The sequence below is a fragment of the Carcharodon carcharias genome, chromosome 12 (genome assembly GCF_017639515.1).
Source record: "Carcharodon carcharias isolate sCarCar2 chromosome 12, sCarCar2.pri, whole genome shotgun sequence".
Classification (NCBI taxonomy): domain Eukaryota; kingdom Metazoa; phylum Chordata; class Chondrichthyes; order Lamniformes; family Lamnidae; genus Carcharodon; species Carcharodon carcharias.
In genome coordinates, this window is record NC_054478.1 from 80,732,381 (window position 1) to 80,755,421 (window position 23,041).

A 23,041-nucleotide genomic window follows, 5' to 3' on the forward strand; every position below is an offset into this window, starting at 1 on the left:
TCCGTAATTTTGGTCTTCAACATTTAATTGATATATAGTCAAGGTATTACATATGCACAGACTATGTGTAATAGCATTTAGACCCCAAGAATTTAATTTGAAATACTGGATAGTGAATCACATCACCTTCAGTTCAAAATGCTGGAAACATTGGTGAGAAAGTAGAAGAGCGGTGATTCTAGAACACCTTCAAATAGGTTTCCGAGTTACCAATTTATTTTTAAAATGTCATAAGATTTAATATTGCAGATATCTGCAGATTTATCTGTCTTGAGTAAAGTCAACAAGGGATTTCTGTAATGGGCTTGGGAGTATTAATAGAGCTGTTTCTCCATCAATACATGTTTAGGGCACCAGATGGCACTGTTCCTTAAAGATCTGACTTCTAACCATTGGATCCTTTTTTAAAATCAGGCTCCTTTCTCTGAATTCATGTCTGCTGGGAGCCAGAATGAGTGTCAGAGAACAAAGCTGCTGCCCTGATGCTAATTTATTACTTTTTTTTGGAGAAGCAACACAGAAATGTTGGAAAAAGTTTCCCGTTGCAGCAACGTCTCCCTCATACTGATCTTAGAAACCAAGCACTTGTCAATTTTATATTTGTGGGTCAGGTTCACAATTCCATTTGACTAAGAGATAATCTAAGATCCATTACCATTTCCAGAAAAAATTAGGATTAGTTGAAGGTGGTTCCTTCATACTGAAGGCTTTTCATTAGTTCCATTATTAAACTTTGTTTCTCCCAAACGTTCAAAAGTTTCAAACTAAGTTCTGAAACTTGATATGTGCAGTTTACTTTCCATATGTGAGCATTATCAATATTTCTGATATTGATTAAATGCATAATTACAAGTAGATATATAAACTTACTTGCTCGTCTTTAATACGAGGTATTGCAGACTCATCTAAAGAATAATTATCCTCTCACTAACCACATAACCAAGACTAGCATTGGGTCTGACGTGTTAAAGTGAAGAGTCATTGAAAATGTTGAATTCATTCTGCAATTGTGTGTTTACACATCCTCAAGATTACGAGCTTTCCGTATCATTCCTCATTCCAAATTCCATTCTTAAAGGATAGCTACATAATTATATGCATAGAATCTACATTCAGAAACAGGTCCTTCATTCCACCTGGTCCAAGTCGATGCTTATATTCCACACAAGCCTGCTCCCACCTACACTATCTCTTCCCACCTGGCTCCCAGATCCTCTAGCCACACTCTTCTAATGCAAAGCTATAATGCCAAATGTGAATAATGGCCCCATTAAAGACACAATATTAAATGCAAATGACTTAAAACAGTGCAACTTAAAGCAAGGACTTGCTGTATGATATTAACAGGATAATTTACATGTTACAAAAAAAAATTTTCCTTAACTCCAACATGTGCTTAACAAACAAAATCATCATTTGGCAAGAAATAATGAAAAGAACAACTTTTTTCTTCTTCTTCCCTACATAGTTTTAATTAACCTATCTGACTTTCTTCTTTTTCTATCCACGTACCTCTTCCCTTTCCATTTGTTTGACTCTGCTCTCTCAACATTACTGACCATGTTAAATCTGAACTTTGATTACCAACTTCACTTAATGGTTGGGGCTGTGACATTGATTTATTTGTCTTGATCAAAGATCCTGACTCACTTTACTCTACCAATGGATTCTATGATGCTTGCAAACTTGGTTTCTTTCTGACTTTCACTTTGGACTGTAGGGGGAATTTGAACTATGGGAGGTGTCTCATGCCGCCCCTTTATTAGATTTCCTCTTTCAAGCAAATGATCTACATTACATTGACCAAGTCTCTCTCCAATCTTCACTAAATACATGGATACACCTATTGTCTTTACTGCAACTTCAGTAACAGACATCTCCTTATCACCTCACAGGTTTTTCATCATGACCTTTTGGCCAGCATTGAACTCTTAGTTTCATGCCTTGTGCGTCATGACTCATCGTCTCTTTGCCTTGTTTTTCTTACTTTGCTATTTATGTTAGGCTTAAGAAAACTAAATCTTGTCCAAGAAGCATGCTTAAACACTAACCTGTAAGTTGAATAGTCTGTTGTGACAGGGGTTATCCTGTGAGAGAACAGAAAATTGTCTAGCCTGTGTCAAAAACAAACATGGGAATTACTGCCTACTTGTCACCTAGCAATTTCTTCTGCAAAGACTTCTTCACAATCTGTACACTTCTTTCTGCAGCACCATTCGATGCTGGGTGATATGGTGGTATTACTGTGTTTGACTCCATTCCTTCTTAGAAATATTACAAACTCTTCTGGCACAAACTATGGACCATTATCTGACACCAACACCTCTGGCAACCCATAAATTGCAAACCAACTTCTCAAAACCTCAATAGTTTTGGCACTTGTGGTATTGGGCATAAACTCGACATTTATCCACTCGCTATAGATATTGACCAAAACCAGGTACTCTTTCTCTCCCACTTTAAATAAATCAACTTGCACTCCTTCCCATGGTTTTCTTGTGTTTGACCATGGAATAAAAGGAACTTTGGGTGAATCATTTTTCATCCTGAAACACACTTCACAGCTTTGCACCTATTCTTCAGTATCTCTGTCTACTTTAAGATATGAAAAATAGCTTTTTGCTACAGCTTTCATAGACTATCTGTGTGTGCTTTTGATGTAGTTCCTGTAACAATCTCCCACTAAACCTTGGCAGAATAATGACTCTTAACCCAGAGGAGTCATCCTTGATCTTTACTCAGTGTAAATCTATGTATAAAAGACTCCTGTAGTTGCTCATCATCACACTGTTTAGGCCAGCCAGTTAAGCACTTCACTGAGCACCACATCCTGGTGAGTTTCTTCATTAACTTCTCTGGCAGACATGTCATATGTGCATGTAAGGTAATTCACAAATAACTCAGTGGCTAAGAATGAATCAATCTTCACAGGAAATCTTGAAAGATTATCTATGTGCATGGTCTGCCGACTACCGATATTTAATATCATCCTGATGGGCCATCAAAATCAGCATCCATCTCTGAAGCCATGCTGCCACTAGAAATGATACTCCCTCTGAACCAAATATATTCATAAGGATTTGGTGGTCAGTTAATAAATTGAATTTCATGCCATACAGGTATTTGTGAAGCTTTGTAATACTATATGTGATTGCTAATGTCCCTTTCTCAACTTGAGTGATTTTGCCCTATGTTAAAGTATTTGAAGCACATGAAGTATACACTACAGGCTTCTCCACACCATCTTCCATTATGTGAGGTAACACACAACTAACCCTTGTGGTAATCTGTTAGGGAATCGAAGGTTGTGGGGAAAAGGCAGGAAAGTGGAGTTGAGGATTTTCGGATCAGCCATGATCTCATTGAATGGCAGAGCAGAATCGATGGGCCAAATGGCCTACTTCTGCTCCTACATCTTATGGTGAGACATCACATGCTAAAACCAGTTGTTTCTTGGAGTCATAATAGGTCAAAATAGCATCACTAGCCAGTACTTTCTTCAGTTCCTCCACTTCCTCAAATGCTTTCTGACGCTCCACAGACCATTCCCAAGATATTCCACCTTTGAACAATTGATACAGTGATGTGAATGTGTTAGCTAAGTCAGGATGAATTTAGAACAATACACAACAATTTCTATGCATATTCCAAGTTCTTCTTTGTTCTCTGGTCCCTTTGCTTTCAAAATCCCCTCAATCTCCTGCAATGTGGGGACACCTTCACCATCCATTTGGTGATCCAGGTCTATTACACCTGACACCATGAAGCAACACTTGTGCTTTTTAGCTTTTAGTGTCATGCTCTTTGTTCTGGGACTTTGTTCAACCTTTCAATGTGTTTTTTCTCTGTCTTTCTGCTGATTAGAATGTCATCTAAGAAGCAGAACACTCTCTTCATCCCAGTTAGTCCTCTAGAACACTGTGAGAGCACTAGACACTCCAAATACTAACCTTTCATACTGGTACAACCCCATGTAAGCAATTCTTTGCTTTTGTTATTTAATTCCAATTGCAAATATGCATTTGACAAATCTATCTCACTGAACACCTCTCCATTTGCTAAATTAGAAAATAAATCTTCACTGATAGGAAGTGGGTAAGTTTTATTCTCGATTACCTTATTTATTGTTTGCTTTTAATCCACACAATTCTGCATGGACCCATCTACTTTTTGAACTACCACAGTCGGTGCAGCTCATTCACCTTAATTGCTCCTGTTCTTTCTAATCTATCCAGCTCTTCACTTATTGCTCCTAATTGGGCATAAGGCACTGGCCTAGCCTTGCAAAATATTGGCCAACTATTATCCTTTTTCTTGACTTTGGCCTTGTGGTGCCAAATTTGATCATTTGGTCATCTTTGCTCTGTTGGCACTTCCTCAGTGTCAGATGTACTCCAACTGATCCCTTCTGTAAATAACAGGTTCAACAGCTCGGCCCAGCTAACCATATCTTCTTAAAGCCAATTCTTTCCCATCAGGGAGACATTTTTTCCTCTAACTAATAGCAAGTAATAGAATGCATCATCATATTCCACCTAACACTAACTGGAATACCGTTATTTGAATAACTAGTCAGTTTCACACCAATTTTGAGAAACAGAATGTGACTTATGGACTTCTTGTCCACTCCTTCCAAGATAATGGGCACTGCTGTATCAACAATGATTGTGAATCTCTGACTTTGGTTTCTACTGTGAGCATTTGAATTATACCTTCCGTCCTATTACATTCATCTTCCATATGCTGTTTTTCTTGCTCTCTGACTTAGTACAGCTGTTTGATAGACGTGGAAACAGTAGTTGATGTTATCATATTTGCATCTGAGGGTTCTCAGACTCATAAACTAGCTTTAGATCTTTCACAACCTTGACCTGGGGCATTGCTGTGACCTGGAGCTTAGCCGCAACCTGGACCATTTCTGTTTCCACCATGCCTGCATGCCATCTGGATATAACCAACTTTCTCACGGCATAGCACTTCCACTGGAAATGGGAGTCATTTAGGTGGTTGGTAGCTCCCAGTGGCAAGAGTAACATCTAAGCTTCTGACTCCGAGGCTGTGAACATGGCTGGATCCTGCTGAAATCTGGTAGAGCTTTCCTGCCAGCTTGGGAAAAGGACTCCCTTGCAATTTGCAACTATCTCTTTCTGCCATTTCCAGGGCTGTGGCCTCAACACAGACCTCCTTCCACATCAGCTTATTTCCTTTACACAAAAGCTTGGCCAGGATTTTATTGTCCTTCAGGCCTTCTAAGGTTGATTTCTAATTTCATGCCATACCCACAGTGGCGAGTTTTTTTTTTAAATTCAAGGATGTAGTCTGCTCCAGTCCCTCTAGGCAACTATTTCCTTTGACAGAATGCAACACTCATTGCAATTACATTCTTAGTTCTGCCAAAATGGGAGTCCAGAATTTCATTAATTTCAGCATATTCCATAGTACTAGCTGGTGTGTCTTGGAAAAACCAGGTTAGTCACTACACCAAAATCTCCTGGCCCCATCATAGTGAGGAAGATATTTCCTTTATCCTCATCACCTATTTTATTCACTTTCAGCCAAATGTGGAACCTTCATTCATAATAACACCACTCCTGTTTGTTGGGGTTGAGTTCCCCTATTGGCCCAAATATGCCTTTTTTGTGCCATATTTTTCATTCAATTACGTACCATGCAGTTGTTCCTGAACACAACGTATGCGCAGAGTAATCTTTCAAAATACTACATTTCTTCAAAATCAACTCCAAAAAATGTGTTGCAATGTTCTTCAGATCTTAATTTCTCTAATTTAAAAAAAAATCCATTCTAACCTTGTTGCCATCTTTCTGTTGTGTACTAAACTGAGAAAAGAATCACTATGTGAACACAATGCAATCAGCCCTTTTGCAACACACTTTGTTACACCTTCCCAACCAAGAGGGCAGTATATAACAAAGTGCTCAGCTCTTACAACATACTACAGTTGACCTGTCACTGTCAAGCAGCATGAAGGAGTTCAGCTCCAAGTTTGAAGAGGACATCGTGCAGTACTTACCCTTTTAATCCATTTTTACCTGGCCTCTGATTCTACATGCTCTTACAGTAAGGTGGCACCTTATCATGGACTTTCTGAACATCCATGCATGCCAACCCCCTGCATTGCACTTGTCTGCTGAAGAATTCAATACGTTTGGTTAAACTTGACCTTTTAGAAATTCATGCTGATTGACTTTTATTATAATCCTTCGTCTCTGGGGGTTGCAATTACATTCCCAGGTCCTGCTGTTAGGATGAAAATGTGGGTCAGTAACCTGGAAATGCCGTTGGTGCAACACCGAGGAAGCTTTTTTTGAGGAGGTGGCCAATTAAGAGGCTGCCCCTGAGAGCCTTGTCCACTGTCGATTTAAATGGGAGAATGAGAGGGCACCTCTGGCAATTGTTACTGGAGGAGATGGGGGAAGGAGGGAATTAAATAAGGCATCATGAACTCCCTGGCCACCTCCATCCGTTGACTCGGCTTCAGCCTCAGCAGAGATCCTGTATGCCCTCTGAAAAGTTCTAGACTGTGCTTGATGATTCCTGTCAATAGAAAGAAAAGGAAAAATGAAAGATTTGCATTTGTGTAGTTCTCTTCATGACTACCAGACATTTTCAAAGTGCCTTACAGTCAATGAAGCATTTTGAAGTGCAGTAACTGTTGTAATATAGGAAATGCAGCAGCCAGTTTGCAAATAGCAAACTCCTGTAAACAGCTTTGTGATAATGGCCAGATATTTGTTTTTGTCATACTGATTGATTGAGGGATAAATATTGGCCAAGGCACTGGGGATAACTCCCCTGCTCTTCTTTGAAATAGTGCCATGGGATCTTTTGCATCCACCTAAGCAGGCAGATGGGCCTTCAATTTAACAAATCATCCTAAAGACAGTATCTCCAACAATGCAGCACTCCTGCAATACTGCACTGGAGAGTCAGCCTTGATTTTTTTTGTGCTGAAGCCCTGGAGTGGGAATTGAACCCGAAATCTTGTGACTGAGAGGCTAGAGTGCTACCAAATGTGCACCGGTGGGCAGGTAGCTATCAACACCACCCCGCCCCGTCCCAGAAGCAGCTTTGCTGAAAATAGGCTGGAGGTAGGAATGTGACTGCAGACAAGCTCACTGGTCAAAACATGAAATTGCTTCCTCAGCCCTTTGAAAGTTCAGCCCCTCCCTGTTGAATTTTTATATCTAGATACTGGTGCCTCTACTATTTTCTCCCATCTTTGAATGTCTGTGGCTGGATGATATGTTTCCAAATGTTGGCTGATGCTACTTTGTAACCAACTGCTGGGAGATGTGTTGGAGCTGGCTTGAGTGACTGACTTCTCATCCCTTCTTGGGGGCAGTACTTGGCCTGCTCTCTGTGTTTCTGGAGTAGGCATGAAGTGTTGGTAACAAACACATGGTGACATTAATATCAAATTTTATATACGTTTTCTCCCAAATATTAATAACCATCTCCCTCTTTGTCGCCTTTGTGTTGAAACAATTAACATTGTTTTTATTGTGTAGCTCAGAAGAAGGAAATGGCAAGACTTCACAAAAAAAGGTACCAACAATATAATGTCCAAAATTTGGAAGTTATTTTACTGTGTAAAATATTTGATTAAATTGTTTCTACAATGTACTGAAGATCCATTGTAGCTTATTTGTTAACATTAAGGTAGTTATTCTGAAGGCTTAACTATAATTGTAAAACTTAACTAAATGTATACGTATCTTAGCACATGCCTCACACGTGTAGCTGCGACTAAATTAACAGAATATCAGTCAGTAATATTGTGTATTGTTAGACTGGTAGATATTTGAAATGTAAACCAAATAAAAATAAAGCCAATTTTTTTCTTTTAATCTACAGCACAAAGTTATTTTGCGCCAGTTTAGCGTTGGTGAGGATAGACTCCAAAAGCGACAACCAATAAGAAGTATGGATGAAAGTAAGTTTAAAGCATCAGTGTTTCCAATAGCACTGATGAAGATGCTGAATCATCCTTCTCTCCGCACAGCTGACCTCACCAAAACACGGGGTGCGTGTGATTAAAATAGGGGCTTGTGTGCTTTGTCTTTGGATTTATTGGAAAAGAATACTTCTACTCTTAAAGCCATTCACGTCATTGGTTTCCCTTTGTTATCGAAGATGGTCACTTCTTGCACATGTAGAAACATGCATTCTAATGTGGCTGAGCCCTACATGGCTTTCCATAGTGTGAGCAAGAATGAGTTGCCCAATCTTGTTTGGACTGCTTGGACTTCCTAACTTGCCTTTTGTCCTTAGCTACCTGCATTCTTTGCTGTTTGAAGTAAATGACAACACTCCGTGAGATTGCTCTGCAGGTCATTTTTTCATGTGTATTTTTCTCCCAGTCTGTGTTGCACATGCCACATTTCCTGAAGTTCACCTTCAAGGAATCCTTGAAACTTAATCTCAGCCTATCTCACAGGCTGTGTCCAAGTTTAAGTTATGAAAACATGGCAGTCTTAGGGATTTTATTGTCAGTCATAAGTACTACACGTCTACTCCATCTGAGCTGGGTTCTGATGAGTACTTCAATTCCAGACGTTTCTGCTCTTTGAAGTGCCTCAATGTTGGGCACTTTGCCCTCCCGTTTGATGCCCATGATGTTCCAAACACATCTTATGTGGAACCTATCCAACTGCTTAATATGTCTTCAGTAGGTAGTTGATGTCTCACAGGCATCTGGGAGGGTATGTATTACCATTGCTTTGGACACAGCAAGTTTTGTTGCAAGTTTGATACCTCATTTCCTCCAGTCTCTCGCTTAAATGTGCAAATGCTGAGCTTACTCCGCGAATTCTATTTTCCACCTTGCTGTCAATGCAGACATTTCAGAGATAGGTGAAGTTGTCTACAACCTTCAAGTTTGTGTCATTGACAGTTATAGTTGTTGGGGTATAGTCCGAATTTGATAGTGGTTGGATTATCTCTGGCTTCCTTAGTCATCAGTTCCTTTTGCAAAACATCCCATGATCCTTTGAAGCCCATGCTCATAATATGACACGAGGGAACAGTCATCAACAAATGGCAATTCCTGTATAATATCTTTGATATTTTAGTTGTGGATTTCAGGTTAAAGAGATTGCCAGCTGTTCTGAATTGGATATATATTCCATCAACATTTACATCAAATGCCCCAGAAAGCATGGCAATAAAGGAACTGAAGAGCACACGTTCCATGATACACCCCTGCTTCACACCATTTGTTATGTCAAAGAGGTCAGTGCATTCACCACAGTCAGTGACTCTGGCTATCATTCTGTCATGAAGTTGCTAAATCAGAGGGGAGAATTTTCCCCATGTCGGGCGGGTCGTACGTGGGTGGGCACGAACCCGATCGGCACCCACGATCAGGTCTGCACCGCCATTTTGTGCAGGCGGGCCAATTAAGGACCGCCCAGTGATGTTCACGACTCCCGTGCATAGCGGGAGTGGGCGGGCAGCGGCGGGCATGCTCAGACCGCTGGGTTCAATGGCGACCCAGCGGCCTGTATAAATGAAGGCCTGGCAGCCTTGGAAAGACTACTCACAATGGCTAGGAGAAGGGCTTAGCAGAGGGGCATGTGCGTGACGCAAGTCTGGAGGGTAGGGCAGCAGGGCAGTGTGCTCCTCATTTTCTGGTGAGTGCCTAGCTGCCCTCCTGAAGGAGGTGGCAGCACGGCGGGAGGTCCTTCCTCTGAGGGACAGGAGGTGGAGGCCGTCCCACCTGACCAAACATGCGTGGGAGGAGGTGGCCGGGAGTGTCAGCTCCCATGATGTGGTGCAGCGCACATGGGTCCAGTGCCGCAGAAAGATTCAACAATCTCCTGCGCTCGGGGAGGGTGAGTACCATGTTGCCTCAAGTCACTTAATGCAGCTGTCACTCTTTCCCCCCAGCCCCCACCCCCACCCCCACCCCCCTGGCAACTCTGAGTACACTAACAGCACTGAATCCTTCACGGCATTTATCCCTCGATGGGTGCGGCAGCAGATATTGCCCATGCCCAGTTCACCCTGAAAAGGTTGAGCTAGGATGTGTTCTGCTTCCGCAGCATGTGTGACACTGACACCCAGAGTATAGAATGGGGTTGAAAGTCAAGGATCAGCACCTAGGCAGAGTGCTGGAATTGTGAAGCATGTCAAAGTCAGGATGCTAAGATGCTGGGAGGGGAGCTTCCAGTTGGCAGGGCACCTGTCCATCTGCTGGTCTTTATACTCCATGTGCTTGTGCCTCCTTGCTCAGCAAAGTGACACCTTGTGATGCCACACGTGAAGCAGGCAGCATTTGGGCAATGGGGGGGGTGGGGGGTCAGCCCTGGCTTGTTTGGGTGAGTGTATGGCAGCTGTGAGGTGACGAAGAACTGGAGTCCTGCAATGTCCCACTCTGGCTGGGTTGGCAGGGATGTGATGGGAATCCAGGGTGCAGGCTGGACTAATCAATGCTCCCCTCCTTTTCAGGAAAAGACTGCGCACAATGCGTCGGAATAAATGTGGACTGGCGGAGGGCAGTACCAGTTGGCCATCCTAATGGCTTTTGAACAGCAGGCCATGGACCTGGAGAGGCACCATGCCCCCAGGTCCACCAGTGGCGGTGAGGCTGGGGAGCCATGGGGAGGTATGTTTGGTGGGCACTCAGGTCACCATGTGTATCCCAGCAGCCACAGCACTGCTGAATGCTCAGTGATTGAAGTTTGCAACACTGATTATGGAAGGAGCAGCACATAATGATCTGGGGGAGCATCAGGCAAGTTGAAATTGTCTGCACTGTAACTAATCAAATATCCTTTTTCTTCCTTTCAGCGTCACCGGAGCAGGGCCGGGATGAGGAGGAAGAGGGACCACCTCTCACCCCTGAAGCCCCAGAGCAAATACACTCACCAGTGTCACATCATCTCAGACAGGCAGGCACCAGCACAGATACTAGCACCTCAGTGGGAATTAGATATTCGGCTAGTGGCCCGGGCCACAGCCGTGAGGGCACTCCACACTCGCTTGAGGTGCAGCTGGAGACAGAGAGTGCCTATGGCGCCGGAAGTCGGAGGACTGCTGGGGACCAGGCACATGCTCGGTTGGTGGCTGATAATGGGCCTTTGGAGGCACTGTGAGGCAGTGAACGCTGGAAGTGCAGCAGGGTGTGCAGGAGGATCTGGCGGAGATACATGAGGCAATGCGTGGCATGGTGCACTTGCTGGAGGAGTTCACCTGGAGCATCACCGATGCAATGAGCCTCATGGCCGAGCGCCATGCTTCCTCCATGGAGACCGTGGCGACTCTCTTGGAGAGGCTCCTCCAGGGGAACAATCAGGGCTTCCTGGGGTTGTGCTCGGACCTGCAAGCCCTCACAGCCGCATTGACCTCAGCTGGTCAATGTCAGTGTGGGAGACGGTTTGGGCACCAAGTATTCCAGCTAGGTGCCCATCCATCCATAGTGAGCATGGAGGTCTGAAGCAAGCTCACGTCAGCGCGGCAACTGCCTGTCATCTCTGCGGGCTCCTCTCAGGGTGCTCCGGCTGAAGGCAGCAGCTCCTCTGCCCCCCTCTGTCAGTGACCGTGGCATCCGATGAGGCTGCGGCGACTGTGGAACTGTCCGCTCCCTTCCAGGCGGGGCCATCAAATGCTCCAGAGGACATCCGCCAAGGTCATCAAGGCCAACAGGACAGCACAGTGAGCAGGCTGTCTCAGGTGCCAGTGCCAGCGAGGGGACAGTACCTAGACGTAGCACCCGTAAGCATAGATTTAAGGCACATTAGGCACACCACGAGTTTCTCGCTGGTGCTTTTATGTTGGCCCATAATATTTTCTGGAAGACTTGGTGTGATGTCCAACACCTTTTTTCCGCTTTGTGAAGTTACATTTGTTCATTCAATAAATTTTGATATGTTGACAAGCCTCAGGGTGATTCCTTACTTCTGCAAGTGGACAGAAAGCCATGATGTTATGAGTGAGTTTTTTGACATTAAGCTTTATTGACTAGGGCCTTAGTTAATGTTAGCATCTAGGCTGATTTAGCACTCAGGTATCGAGTATTGATCCTGCAGCCCTGGCGTGATTTGAAGGTTCATCTGTGTTGTGCTAGCTGAAGGTGCTTTGGATTAAAGCCTCCCAGGTGTCCCTGCCTCCCTGGAGTATGCCCAGGTCAACGTCTACCCCCTCAGCATTCTCCTGCACGTGCTCATGCTCGGACTCACTGCTGGACTCATCGTGTGCATCCGGAGCAACTGTGTCCACGTCTTCCTTTCCAGCGCAAGATTGTGGAGAGTGCAGCATGCAACCACTATCAGCGACACACAATCTGGGGGCTACTGGATGCGCCCCCTGAGCAGTCCAGGCATCGGAAGCGCATCTTGAGAAGACCGATGGTTCTATCCTTCACGGCCCTTGTGGTGCTCTGGCTCCTATTGTACTGCTGCTCAGCTTCTTTTCTTGGATGGCGGAGAGGCGTCATGAGCCACCTTCTGAGGGGATAGCTCTTGTCACCCAGCAGCCATCCATCCAGCCGGGCTGGAGCACTGAAGAGCCTCGGCACCTCGGAGTGTCTGAGGATGTAGGCGTCGTGGGAGCTGCCTGGGTACCTTGCACAGACTTGTAGAATCAGCATCCTGTGGTCACACACTATCTGCACGTTCATGGAGTGGAAGCCCTTCCTGTTGACGAAGGCACTGGGTTCACCTGCTGGTGCCTTGATGCCCACATGTGTACAGTCTATAGGACCCTGGACGCAGGGGAAGCCAGCAATGGCCGCGAAGCCTCTGGCTCGCTCCGTCTGGCTGGCCTCATCCCAGCATGGTGGATGAAAGTTAAGGCACGCCTGAATGTGGCGTCTGTAACCTGCTTGACACAAGTGTGGACAGCTGATTGGGAGACTCCGCAGAGATCACCCACCGAGCTCTGGAAGGAGCCAGAGGCATAGAAGTTGAGGGCGGCTATGGCATTTAGAGCCACTGGCATGGGGTGCCCACCCACACAGTTGGCGCAGATCTCAGGGCCTATCATCTGACAGATGGAGGTGACTGTCTCTCTTGAGAGATGGAGCCTCCTTCGGCACTGGACCTCAGACATATTGAGGTAGCTGCTTCGCCGACTGTAAACCCTGGCATCTTCTGCGGCCGCTTCCGCTTTGCACTTCCTCTTAGCCCTGTGCCCCTTGTGCCTGCATCTCTCCTCCCAAAGGTGGCTCCCCTGGAGGCTGAATGTGGACTCCTGGCCTCCTCCCCCTTCTGGCCCTCCCTTCCTCCCCAGAGGAGGTGCTTCCAGTGGAGAGCACAACTCCCATTCCCAGGCTAAGTGAAGGCTTCCTGATTGCTCAGGCCTCAGAAATGATCTTACTGTAGAGTCCTGACCAAGGTTTTTACTCCTGTGCTAGCAGCTGGTATGAGTTTTGAAGTCTTCCTGCTCACACAGGCAAGTATAAGTAACTTTCATACTTAAATACCTCAAACATCACATTCATGACCCCACTCACCCCTCTTATCTTGCCCGCGGATGAGGTTTTTACAAATGTATCCTACCCGCCTGCCCATTGCGCCCGTGCAACGTCATGAAGATCACACGGGCTGCGAAAAATTGAGATCAGTTGTGCCTCAAGGGCCTTAACTGGCCCATTAATTGATGGCGGGCACACATCCAAACTTATAGTGCCGGCCTTCCCAAATATTGCAATGGCGTGCGGTGACATCAGGCGTCATTTTATACGTGAGCGTGCAGGGCCCGCCCCCATATGCCAACGGCAAAATTCTGCCCAGATTTACAACTCTATCGGGACATCCAAATTTAGCTAAGATTTTCCACAAGGCCTCTCTCTCTTTACTGTGTCAAAGGGCTTTGTCAGGTCAACAAAGGCACAGTAGAGTCCCACGTGTTGATCTTCACCCTTCAGCAAATACAAGAGAAATGTTGCGAATATGTCACAAGTGCCTCCACCTTTCATGAATCTGCTTTGACTTTTTGGCTGTCCACATTTTGCTCTGTAGCTTACCAGTCTGTTGAGCAGAACTTTTGCTAGAATCTTACCAGCTGTCACAGGCAGTGAGATCCTTCGGTGGTTGTCACACAGATTTTTGTCCTTTTCCTTTGTATAAGTGAGCAATCATGGCATCCTTGAACTCCTGAGCAATGGTTTGTTGATCCCACATTCTGTGATTTGGTAGCTGGGGTCCCCCAGATTGGTAATCCTGTCCGATCTGGGAGCTCTCCTTGAGGGTAGGGAGCTGATGGCTTTGTCAATCTCCACAACAGAGCGTTCGCTCTCCAGGTTTTCACACTTGGGCCAGTCTGGAAGCTTGTTTATAGCTACCCCATTTAGGGTGGATGGCTGGCTAAGCATGTCCATAAAGTGCAGGTTCTTTTTTCTCTCCTGGAGTGATTTCTTAGCAGCAGATTTATCTTTGTTTCCCAGCAGTACTGCTTCTCCTGTAGCCGTTCCTTAATTTGATCATCATTTTCATCGAACCAGTAGGGGAGATGGTGACATAGTGATAATGTCACTGGACTAGTAATCCAAAGTCTGAGGTTAACACCCTTGGGCTGTGCATACGAACATTTGAATTAGTAACAGGGGTAGGCTGCTCGGCCCCTCAAACCTGCTCCGCCATTCAATAAGATCATGGCTGATCTGAATGTAACCTCAATCTCACATTCCTGCCTATCCTCGATAACCTTTCACCCCCTTGTTAATAAAGAATCTATCCAGCTCTGCCTTAAAAATATTCAAAGACTCTGCTTCCACTGCTTTTTGAGGAAGAGAGTTCCAAAGACACTCAACCCTCCAAGAGAAAACATTTCTCCTCATCTTTGTTTTAAATGCCCTTATTTTTAAACAAGTGACCCTAGTTCTAGATTCTCCCACAATAGGAAACATCCTCTCCACATCCACCCTGTCAAGAACCCTCAGGTATTTAAAGGTCTCAATCAAGTTGCCCCTTACTCTTCTAAATTCCAGTGGATACAAGCCTAACCTGTCCAATCTTTCATCATAAGACAACCCACCCATTCCTGGTATTAGTCTAGTAAACCTTCTCTGAACTGCTTTTAATGCATTTACATCTTTCTTTAAATATGGAGACCAACACTGTACACAATGCTACAGATGTGGTCTCACCAGTGTCCTGAACAACTGAAGTATAGCCTCCCTTCTTTTGTAATCAATTCCCCTCACGATAAATGATAACATTCTATTAGCTTTCCTAATTACCTGCTGTAACTGTATACTAACCCTTTGTGATTCATGCACTAGGAACCCAGATCCCTTTGAATCTCCGAACTCTGAAATCTCTCACCATTTAGAAAATAAGCTTTCTAATTCTTCCTGCCACAATGAACAATTTCACATTTGCCCACATTATACTTCATCTGCCAGATCTTTGCCACTTATTTAACCTATCTATGGCCCTTTGTAGCCTTACGTCCTCCTCACAATTTACTTTCCAACCTATCTTTGTGTCGTCAGCAAACTTAGCAACTATTATTCCTTCGGTCCCTTCATCCAAGTCATTTATATAAATTGTAAAAAGTAGAAGCCCGAGCACTGATCCCTGTGGCACACTGATCGTTACATCCTGCCAACCAGAAAAAGACTCATTTATGCCAACTCCCTGCTTCCTGTTAGCTAGTCAATTTCTAATCCATACCAATATGTTACCCCCTACACCATTTGCTTTTATTTATACCCTGGCGATCATAACACTTTATGTGTTCCTCTTCTGGATGATAAAGTCAATCTGATACCAGTGTTTAGACAAAAACAAAAAAACTGCGGATGCTGGAAATCCAAAACAAAAACAGAATTACCTGGAAAAACTCAGCAGGTCTGGCAGCATCGGCGGAGAAGAAAAGAGTTGACGTTTCGAGTCCTCATGACCCTTCGACAGAACTTGAGTTCGAGTCCAAGAAAGAGTTGAAATATAAGCTAGTTTAAGGCGTGTGTTGGGGGGGGAGGGGGAGGCGCGGAGAGACAGAGAGAAGTGGAGGGGGAGGTGTGGTTGTAGGGACAAACAAGCAGTGATAGAAGCAGATCATCAAAAGATGTCAACAACAGTAGAACAAAAGAACACATAGGTGTTAAAGTTGGTGATATTATCTAAACGAATGTGCTAATTAAGAATGGATGGTAGGGCACTCAAGGTATAGCTCTAGTGGGGGTGGGGAGAGCATAGAAGATTTTAAAATATTTAAAAATAATGGAAATAGGTGGGAAAAGAAAAATCTATATAATTTATTGGAAAAAAAAGGAAGGGGGAAACAGAAAGGGGTTTAGATCTTGGGTGCATCCAAGTGTTTTTGTACTTTGCCTTCTGTCTAAAAATGGTGTTGGTGATTGCACCTGCTGAATATGTCAAAGACACGGGAGAGGCATGCTATTGGTGTTGCATTTCCCCACACTTTGGACGGAATCTTGTGGCAGCGGTGAGCATTCCAACGGTGGAACCAGGAGTGAGTGGGACTTCCACTCAGAGAGCAGGACAACTGGCCACAAGCAGTCATGTGGTGGCTAGCCAGTTAGCTATGCACAGCTGAGGGGACCAGCCAATTTGTGGAGAGCAAGAAGTTACCAATCCCACCTTTACCTCAAGGTGGTTGAAAAACTGGACGCCATAATTAAATGGCACCTGGCCAGGCATCCAACAGCAGCATTCTGCCTGTCTGAGAGAGCGGTTTTGAACTTGGAACTCCTGCCACCCCATCTCTAACTGCCACACTTGGATCCTGGAGCTGCAAGCCATCACCCTGCACCCTTCATGACCTTTGACCTTCCCTCCATCACCCTTGACCTTCCCTCTATCATCTTAACTGAATTCTATGACCTTCAAGCTACCCACCATCACCCTTAATCAACTGCCTGGCAACCTAGAGCTCCCCGGCATTCTGGACCTGCCAACAATCATCCTTGACCCTTCCTCTTCACCCTTGACCTGCCTTCGGTTACCCTTGACTCTCCTAGCCTCACCATTGACCTGCCCTCAATCACTCTTGTTCTCCTCTCCATCATGCTTATCCTGCCTTCAGCAGAGCTTGACCTTCCCTCTGTTGTCCAGCTTCCTCCCTTTGTCCCCCAAGACCCTTCTTAGGGCTGCCATGATCTGACCTGACCTCCCTCCCTCTGAGAGATATGCTCCACCCTTCTTATGGCCACCACCACCCAACCTCCCTCCATCGGACAGCTGTGTCCTGACCTCCCTTGAGAGTCGCTACACAAGTAAATCTAATGACTCAATCTCCTCTCACTTTGTCCAGCAAAGTTCCCCATACAAGAAAAGCAGCAACTCCTCACTCTAAATCCATCAGGAAGACTATCTCACCTGCTGCACGCCACTTTGAACCATTCATGAACCTGAAGGCATGTGTTTCTCATTTGCTGCTGACTTAATTGTAAAGATATAATTTAATCTAGCAAATGCATTCTAATGAATATGCATGATATGTTAATGCATTAAAAATAGATTTAACACCCCCCCCCCACCGCTTGCCATTGTGAATCATGATCCACCCTAATCCACTGTCAACTTACTTCCCAACTTCCATCCGGTTAGGAAGCTGACATCTCCCTCCTTTACAATTAAGAACTCCGCCCAACTTGTTTCCTGCTGCCAGGAGCTTCACTAGATTCTGCTCCTTGATTCCCCAGGACACCATCACAATGAGCTTCTCCTCCAGGGAGTAAATGCAATCGCTCTGTTCAGGTCCTCATGACTTTGTCCTTGACATCGTCAGGACTAGTCATTGTTGGAGCTTATGTACTGTTTATTGTCGCATAATTGTTCACAAGAGGTAGGCATAGAGTCATGGGACAATTGTTTTCCTCTTCAGCAGAAATATCTAAACTTTTTGTGATATCAGACTTGATGGCAAAGGTGACGCCTGCCTCTTGCCTCTCACTCTTTGGTTTGTTTATCCAGGACAATGTGTATCCTAGCCTGCTGATAGCTCTGTTAGCTGGCCCTCCTCTGCTAGGCAGGTTTCATTTAAAGCTCTCTGCCAACTAGAGCAGTTCTGTGCTGGGGTTGAGAGCTGTTGCCTTTATCCAAGTACAGTTCATACATTCCAAGAAGCTAAGTAGAGTTCCTATTTCTTTCTGTCTCACCTGCAATATACTGTAGTGTGTGGATGAATAGTGCATTTTGGGACACAACAGGGTGTGCAAAGAAGTCAGTAAGATGTGAACATGAGAAACAATTGCACTTGGCCAGGCCCACTCTCTCGGTCTTGTATATCTTGTTCCTGCTGGCTTGACAAATCAAGATTGCTGGAGATATGATTGACAGTAGTGGATGATCTGCAACACTTTGTGCGCCCTTAACAATGACCTTTACAGCTATCCACACAACTGTGCTGCAATGCTTTCAGTAGGAGTAAGGGAATATCATTTCCTCTATTAAATCTGACAAGGCAGCTTTTATTTTATGCACTTGTAAAGGGTTGGTTGGAGATACGCTTCCTCCCTCACATGTGGACACCAGCCCACATGCTATCCTCACCTGGTTTGGCCTGCAAACTGAGCAGTTACTGGGGTGTGCCTGTTGCTGTGCACATGCAATCATGTGGCACCACAGGTGAGAACTGGGAGAGTGCCAAGGACCAGGTGTTGGTATCCATGGGGCCAGACAAAACATTTTAAATTGAAAAAGCAGGAAGTGAGGTTGGTTTATTTTTTTCACAGAATGATTAGCCTGTAGAACAGAATTCCAGGGGTCACAGTGAGAGACAACTCCTTATTGTCTTTCAAAAGATACTTGATGCAAAGTCAACAGCAAACAACAGACTCTGGTCCTATTTCCTTTGCCTTAAGCTCCATAGGATGTCAGGCAAAGTAGAATCAGCCTCAGGGAATTAACTCAACATTCCTTGTTGAGTTGGGTGTAAATCTCTTTTTCTTAGAAAGTATAAATTATTTTTCTATTCCAGTAAAAATAACAAAAGGCTGCTCTCTCTTTTTGTATCTGTGGTGAGCCTACTAATTGTACATTAAATATTTAATGTCAAAATTTGAGGAATTGACATCAGTTAAAAATCCATGATTGACACTGACTCCACTGGTGGGGAACTTTAATTCCAACAGTTTCTTGGTACTGCGCATTGAACTGTCATCACAAAGCACAATCTCACTGAAAGAAATTGTGAATGAGAAAACAAAGATGTGTTGCTTGTTGTGATGTGATCTAGATTGCTTTTCATGCTGCGTTGGTCACTTTAACATTTAGTTCAATCACTACATTAAAATAGTATCAAAGCAAAAGCTCTGTACTTGTTTCAATTTCCTTATGCTTGGAGATTAGTTTTTATTTGCATTTTTTGGCTTTTACATAATTTTTTTTGTTATACTCGCTCTCAAATGGCTCAATGGGTCAAAATACGATGAACCTTAGAGGCCAATAAGATCTCAGAATTGTTTTGGATTGTTTCTCAACCAGCTCAATGTTAGAATGATAGCTTCAATGTCCCCTGCCTGGAGAGGGAAGAATTTTGCTAAACTTCCCAATCCAGATATCCAGGGCTCTGTGCTGGAAATGTGCCACAGAGAGAATGTGAACATGTTTGGCGGTGATTCAATGGATGGTCAAATAGCCTGTGGTACTTTTGTTGGGACTTGCGCAGAAAATATGCGAAGTATCAGAGAAAACATACCCCAGCATAGTCACTGCTGCAAAAGCGGAAGGGTACAAAGAGCAAATAAAGTGGTGAAGTAATTTTTTTTCAAATTTAATGAACTACAGTGATTGCCATGTTGATCCTTTGAATAATCTGCATCAAAAACGCAGATCTTTCTAGACAAAAGAAAATTGGGTTTTGAGCTGTTAGGTTGACATGTTCTTCACAATCACACAAAGCTTTTGTACATTTTCTTTCTAGTTCTCTTTAAGGTTTACTGCATTGATCATACTTACACCACAATCCGAGTCCTTGTGGCAGCTTCAGTAAAGGAGGTCATCAGTGCTGTAAAAGACAAGCTTGGATCAACGGAAGACCTAGTTCTTGTGAGAATGAGCTCAGCTGGAGGTACACATTGTTATCTCACTTTTAAAAGCTTTCTAATTGTATTTGTTTTGATGATATAAAAATATAAATGAAATGCTGATCATTCTACATTCTGTTGTATCAAGCAAGGAATTTAACATTTACTTCAATAAAATTCTGGTTTAGCTTTACCTAAAAAAATGTTAACTTTTAATGATCACATTCTTTTTTTTGTGTTCCCTTCAGCCTAGCAGAAACATTCTCACTCTCACGCACATGCACATCCACCACCCCTCCCCACCACACATGCATGCCATGTACGGTTCTACAAGGATGGAGCTGGATTGTCAACTGCAGCCTGAGTGTAAAACTGATGTTACTAATTGGATGCACTCTATAGAAACCAATTCTATTAATTCAGTTTTACACCTGGTTGGTAAGTTGAAAGTCTACCACAGGGGAAACTTTCTTTTTCCTCTGCAGGTCTTTTGTATTTTGTACTGTTGCATGTTTCTTACTTTTGTGTACGTTTTCCTCCCTACAGTATATATTTGTTGATCTATTTCTCTTTAGCTTTAGTTTCAAGGATTTGCTGATTTGCAGACGTTGTCTTGTTCCACATGATGGTTAAAATGGCTACAGCCTTAAACCCTTATCTACAAAAGATGACATCAGAGGTCACATGACTATCGCAAGCCAGTGTACAAACATTTCTGCAAATATCCCCTTTTCCATTAAAAAAAATTGCATGTACTATTATTTGTAGTTGTAAGTTACCCATATACACGGTTTATAAAGAAAGTCATCATGCTTGAACAGAAAGCTGTCCATTCTAATCTCCCATTTTCATCTGTCTCCTCACACGCATTGCACACACAATCTTTAAAGCATTCAGGTCTTCTAATGGTACACGTGTGGATTGTTGTTGGCTGTTTTGTTGGGTGTCTGCTGCTTCCTCGGTTGACATTGCCTCTCCAGGGAATGTCATTGCTGTGGTGAGTATTGCTGCTGTGGTAATTGTTGCTGCTGATCTGTTGTGTTTGTTGGCAAACAGTTGACCTCTGGGACTGATGGTCGTTCCATTCTTTGATTAGTTGGGGGAAATCGAATCTTCCTCATCAGTTGTCTGTGGTGAAGGAGCAGCTTCTCTGGTTGCACATATGTCTCTGCGTTGCAACAGTACATCTGGTCGTTCACTTTACCGTGTACCGTTATGAATACACGGGCAGAACTTATCATACTGCGGGCAGGTGTGCACCCGACTCAATCAGGAGTAAAATATTGTGTGATGATGTTAGCTGAGCGTCCCGATGTCATTGCACACTCGCGCGATCTTCCGCTCGGTGGGCGTGCGTGGGTGCCAGAGCAGCACCCGCCATTAATTAAACGGCAACTTAAGGCCCTTAATAGTTCAATTGACTGATTTTTCCTTGACCATACGATTTTCTGCTTGTCACACTGGCAAAACGGGCAAACAGCCAGCCCTCATTTTCACAAACCTCATCCATCCAAGGGTGGGATAAAAATGGTCAGCAGCATTGCCGGTGTAAGCAATGAGCAGTTTTGGAGATAGTTTGCAGCCGGTTGCTTATCGGTATTTGGCAGCTTCGTCTCGGTTTGGGGCTTCATTCTTAGCATTTCCAGGCCTCATTTCAGGACTCATTGCTGTCTGCCAGACCCCCAGAAGATTCAGATCGTGTGGACCCTTCCAGGTATCAGACAGCCTTCCCTTACCCTAGTAATGGGAATTGTGGTATCCACTAGAGGCACCTCCTCCTCTGAGGAAGAGAGGGCAGAAGAGAGAGGAGGCCAGGTGTCCCAATGCAGCTTCCAGGGGAGGGACCTGTGGGAGGAGAGGTGCAGGCACAAGGGTCGCAGGGCCAGCAGGAAGTCCAAGGCGGAAGGGGCCGCAGAAGAAGCCACTATCCTGCTGCCAGGGTTTACAGGCAGTGATGCAGCTACATCAACAAATCTGAGGTGCAATGCCAAAGGAGGCTGCACCTCTCAAGGGATAGCATGACCTTCATTTGTCAAATAATTGGGCCTGAGATCAGCTCCAACTGTGTGGGTGGACACCCCATGCCAGTGGTTCTGAAGGTCACAGTGGCCCTCAACTTCTATGCTTCTGGCTCTTTCCAGGGGTCAGTGAGGGCATCTGTGTGGAGTCTCCCAATCAGCTGTCCACAGTTGCATCAAGCTGGTGACAAAAGCTCTGTTCAGGCAGGTATTGACCTTTATTCTTTACTGTATGGACGAGGCCAGCCAGGCTGAGCGAGCCAGAGGCTTTGCAGCGATTGCTGGGCTCCCCGCGTCCAGGGTGCAATTGACTGCACACATGTGGCCATCAGGGTGCCAGCTGGTCAGCCGGGTGCCTTCATCAACAGGCAGGGCTTCCACCCTATGAACGTGCAGATAGTGTGTGACAATAGGAGCAGATTCTGCAAGTCTCTGCACGGCACCCAGGCAGCTCCCATGATGCGTACATCCTGGGACAGTCCCAGGTGCCGAGGCTCTTCAGTGCTCCGGCTTGACTGGATGGATGGCTGCTGGGTGACCAGGGCTATCCAGTGCAGGGGTGGCTCATGACGCCTCTCAGTCACCCAAGAACAGAGGCAGAGAAGCGTTTCAATACTCTACTGCCGCCCTTGAGGTGGTAGAGAGGACTATTGGTCTTCTCAAGGTGTGCTTTTGATGCCTGGACCATTCAGGGAGAGCACTACAATCCTCCCCCAGCGTGGGTGTCACTGATGGTGGTTGGATGCTGTGTTCTCCATGATCTGGCATTGGGAAGGGTGGGGGGGGTTGGGGGCGCACTAGAGGAAGAGGATCTTGACACAGCTCCACAGGCCACAGATGATGAGTCCAGCATTGAGTCAGAAGAGGAGCACAGTGAGGAGAATGTTGAGGGCATGGAGCCAGACCTCAGCTGCAGGGAGGCAGGGACACCTTGATCCAACGCTCCTTCAGCTAGGCTACCAAAGATCAGCTTCAAACGTATGCCGGGGTTGCCTCCTCCAACCCAGATGTCTGAAAGGACCCCTTCATTTGAATCCAAAGAGCATTCGGTGCCTGTGCAATAAAG

At 44.8% G+C, this 23,041-nt stretch overlaps 1 protein-coding gene across 2 annotated transcripts in view; it reads left to right on the top strand.

The window, feature by feature from the left end:
• rapgef4a (Rap guanine nucleotide exchange factor 4a) overlaps positions 1-23,041 on the top strand; it is a 336,945-nt gene that overhangs the window by 260,639 nt on the left and 53,265 nt on the right. For both annotated transcript variants that reach the window (XM_041201514.1, XM_041201515.1), the window contains 3 exons: positions 7,530-7,566; positions 7,876-7,954; positions 19,855-20,001. In XM_041201514.1, coding sequence (XP_041057448.1) covers positions 7,530-7,566; positions 7,876-7,954; positions 19,855-20,001 — 263 coding nt within the window. The remainder of the gene's footprint in view (positions 1-7,529; positions 7,567-7,875; positions 7,955-19,854; positions 20,002-23,041) is intronic.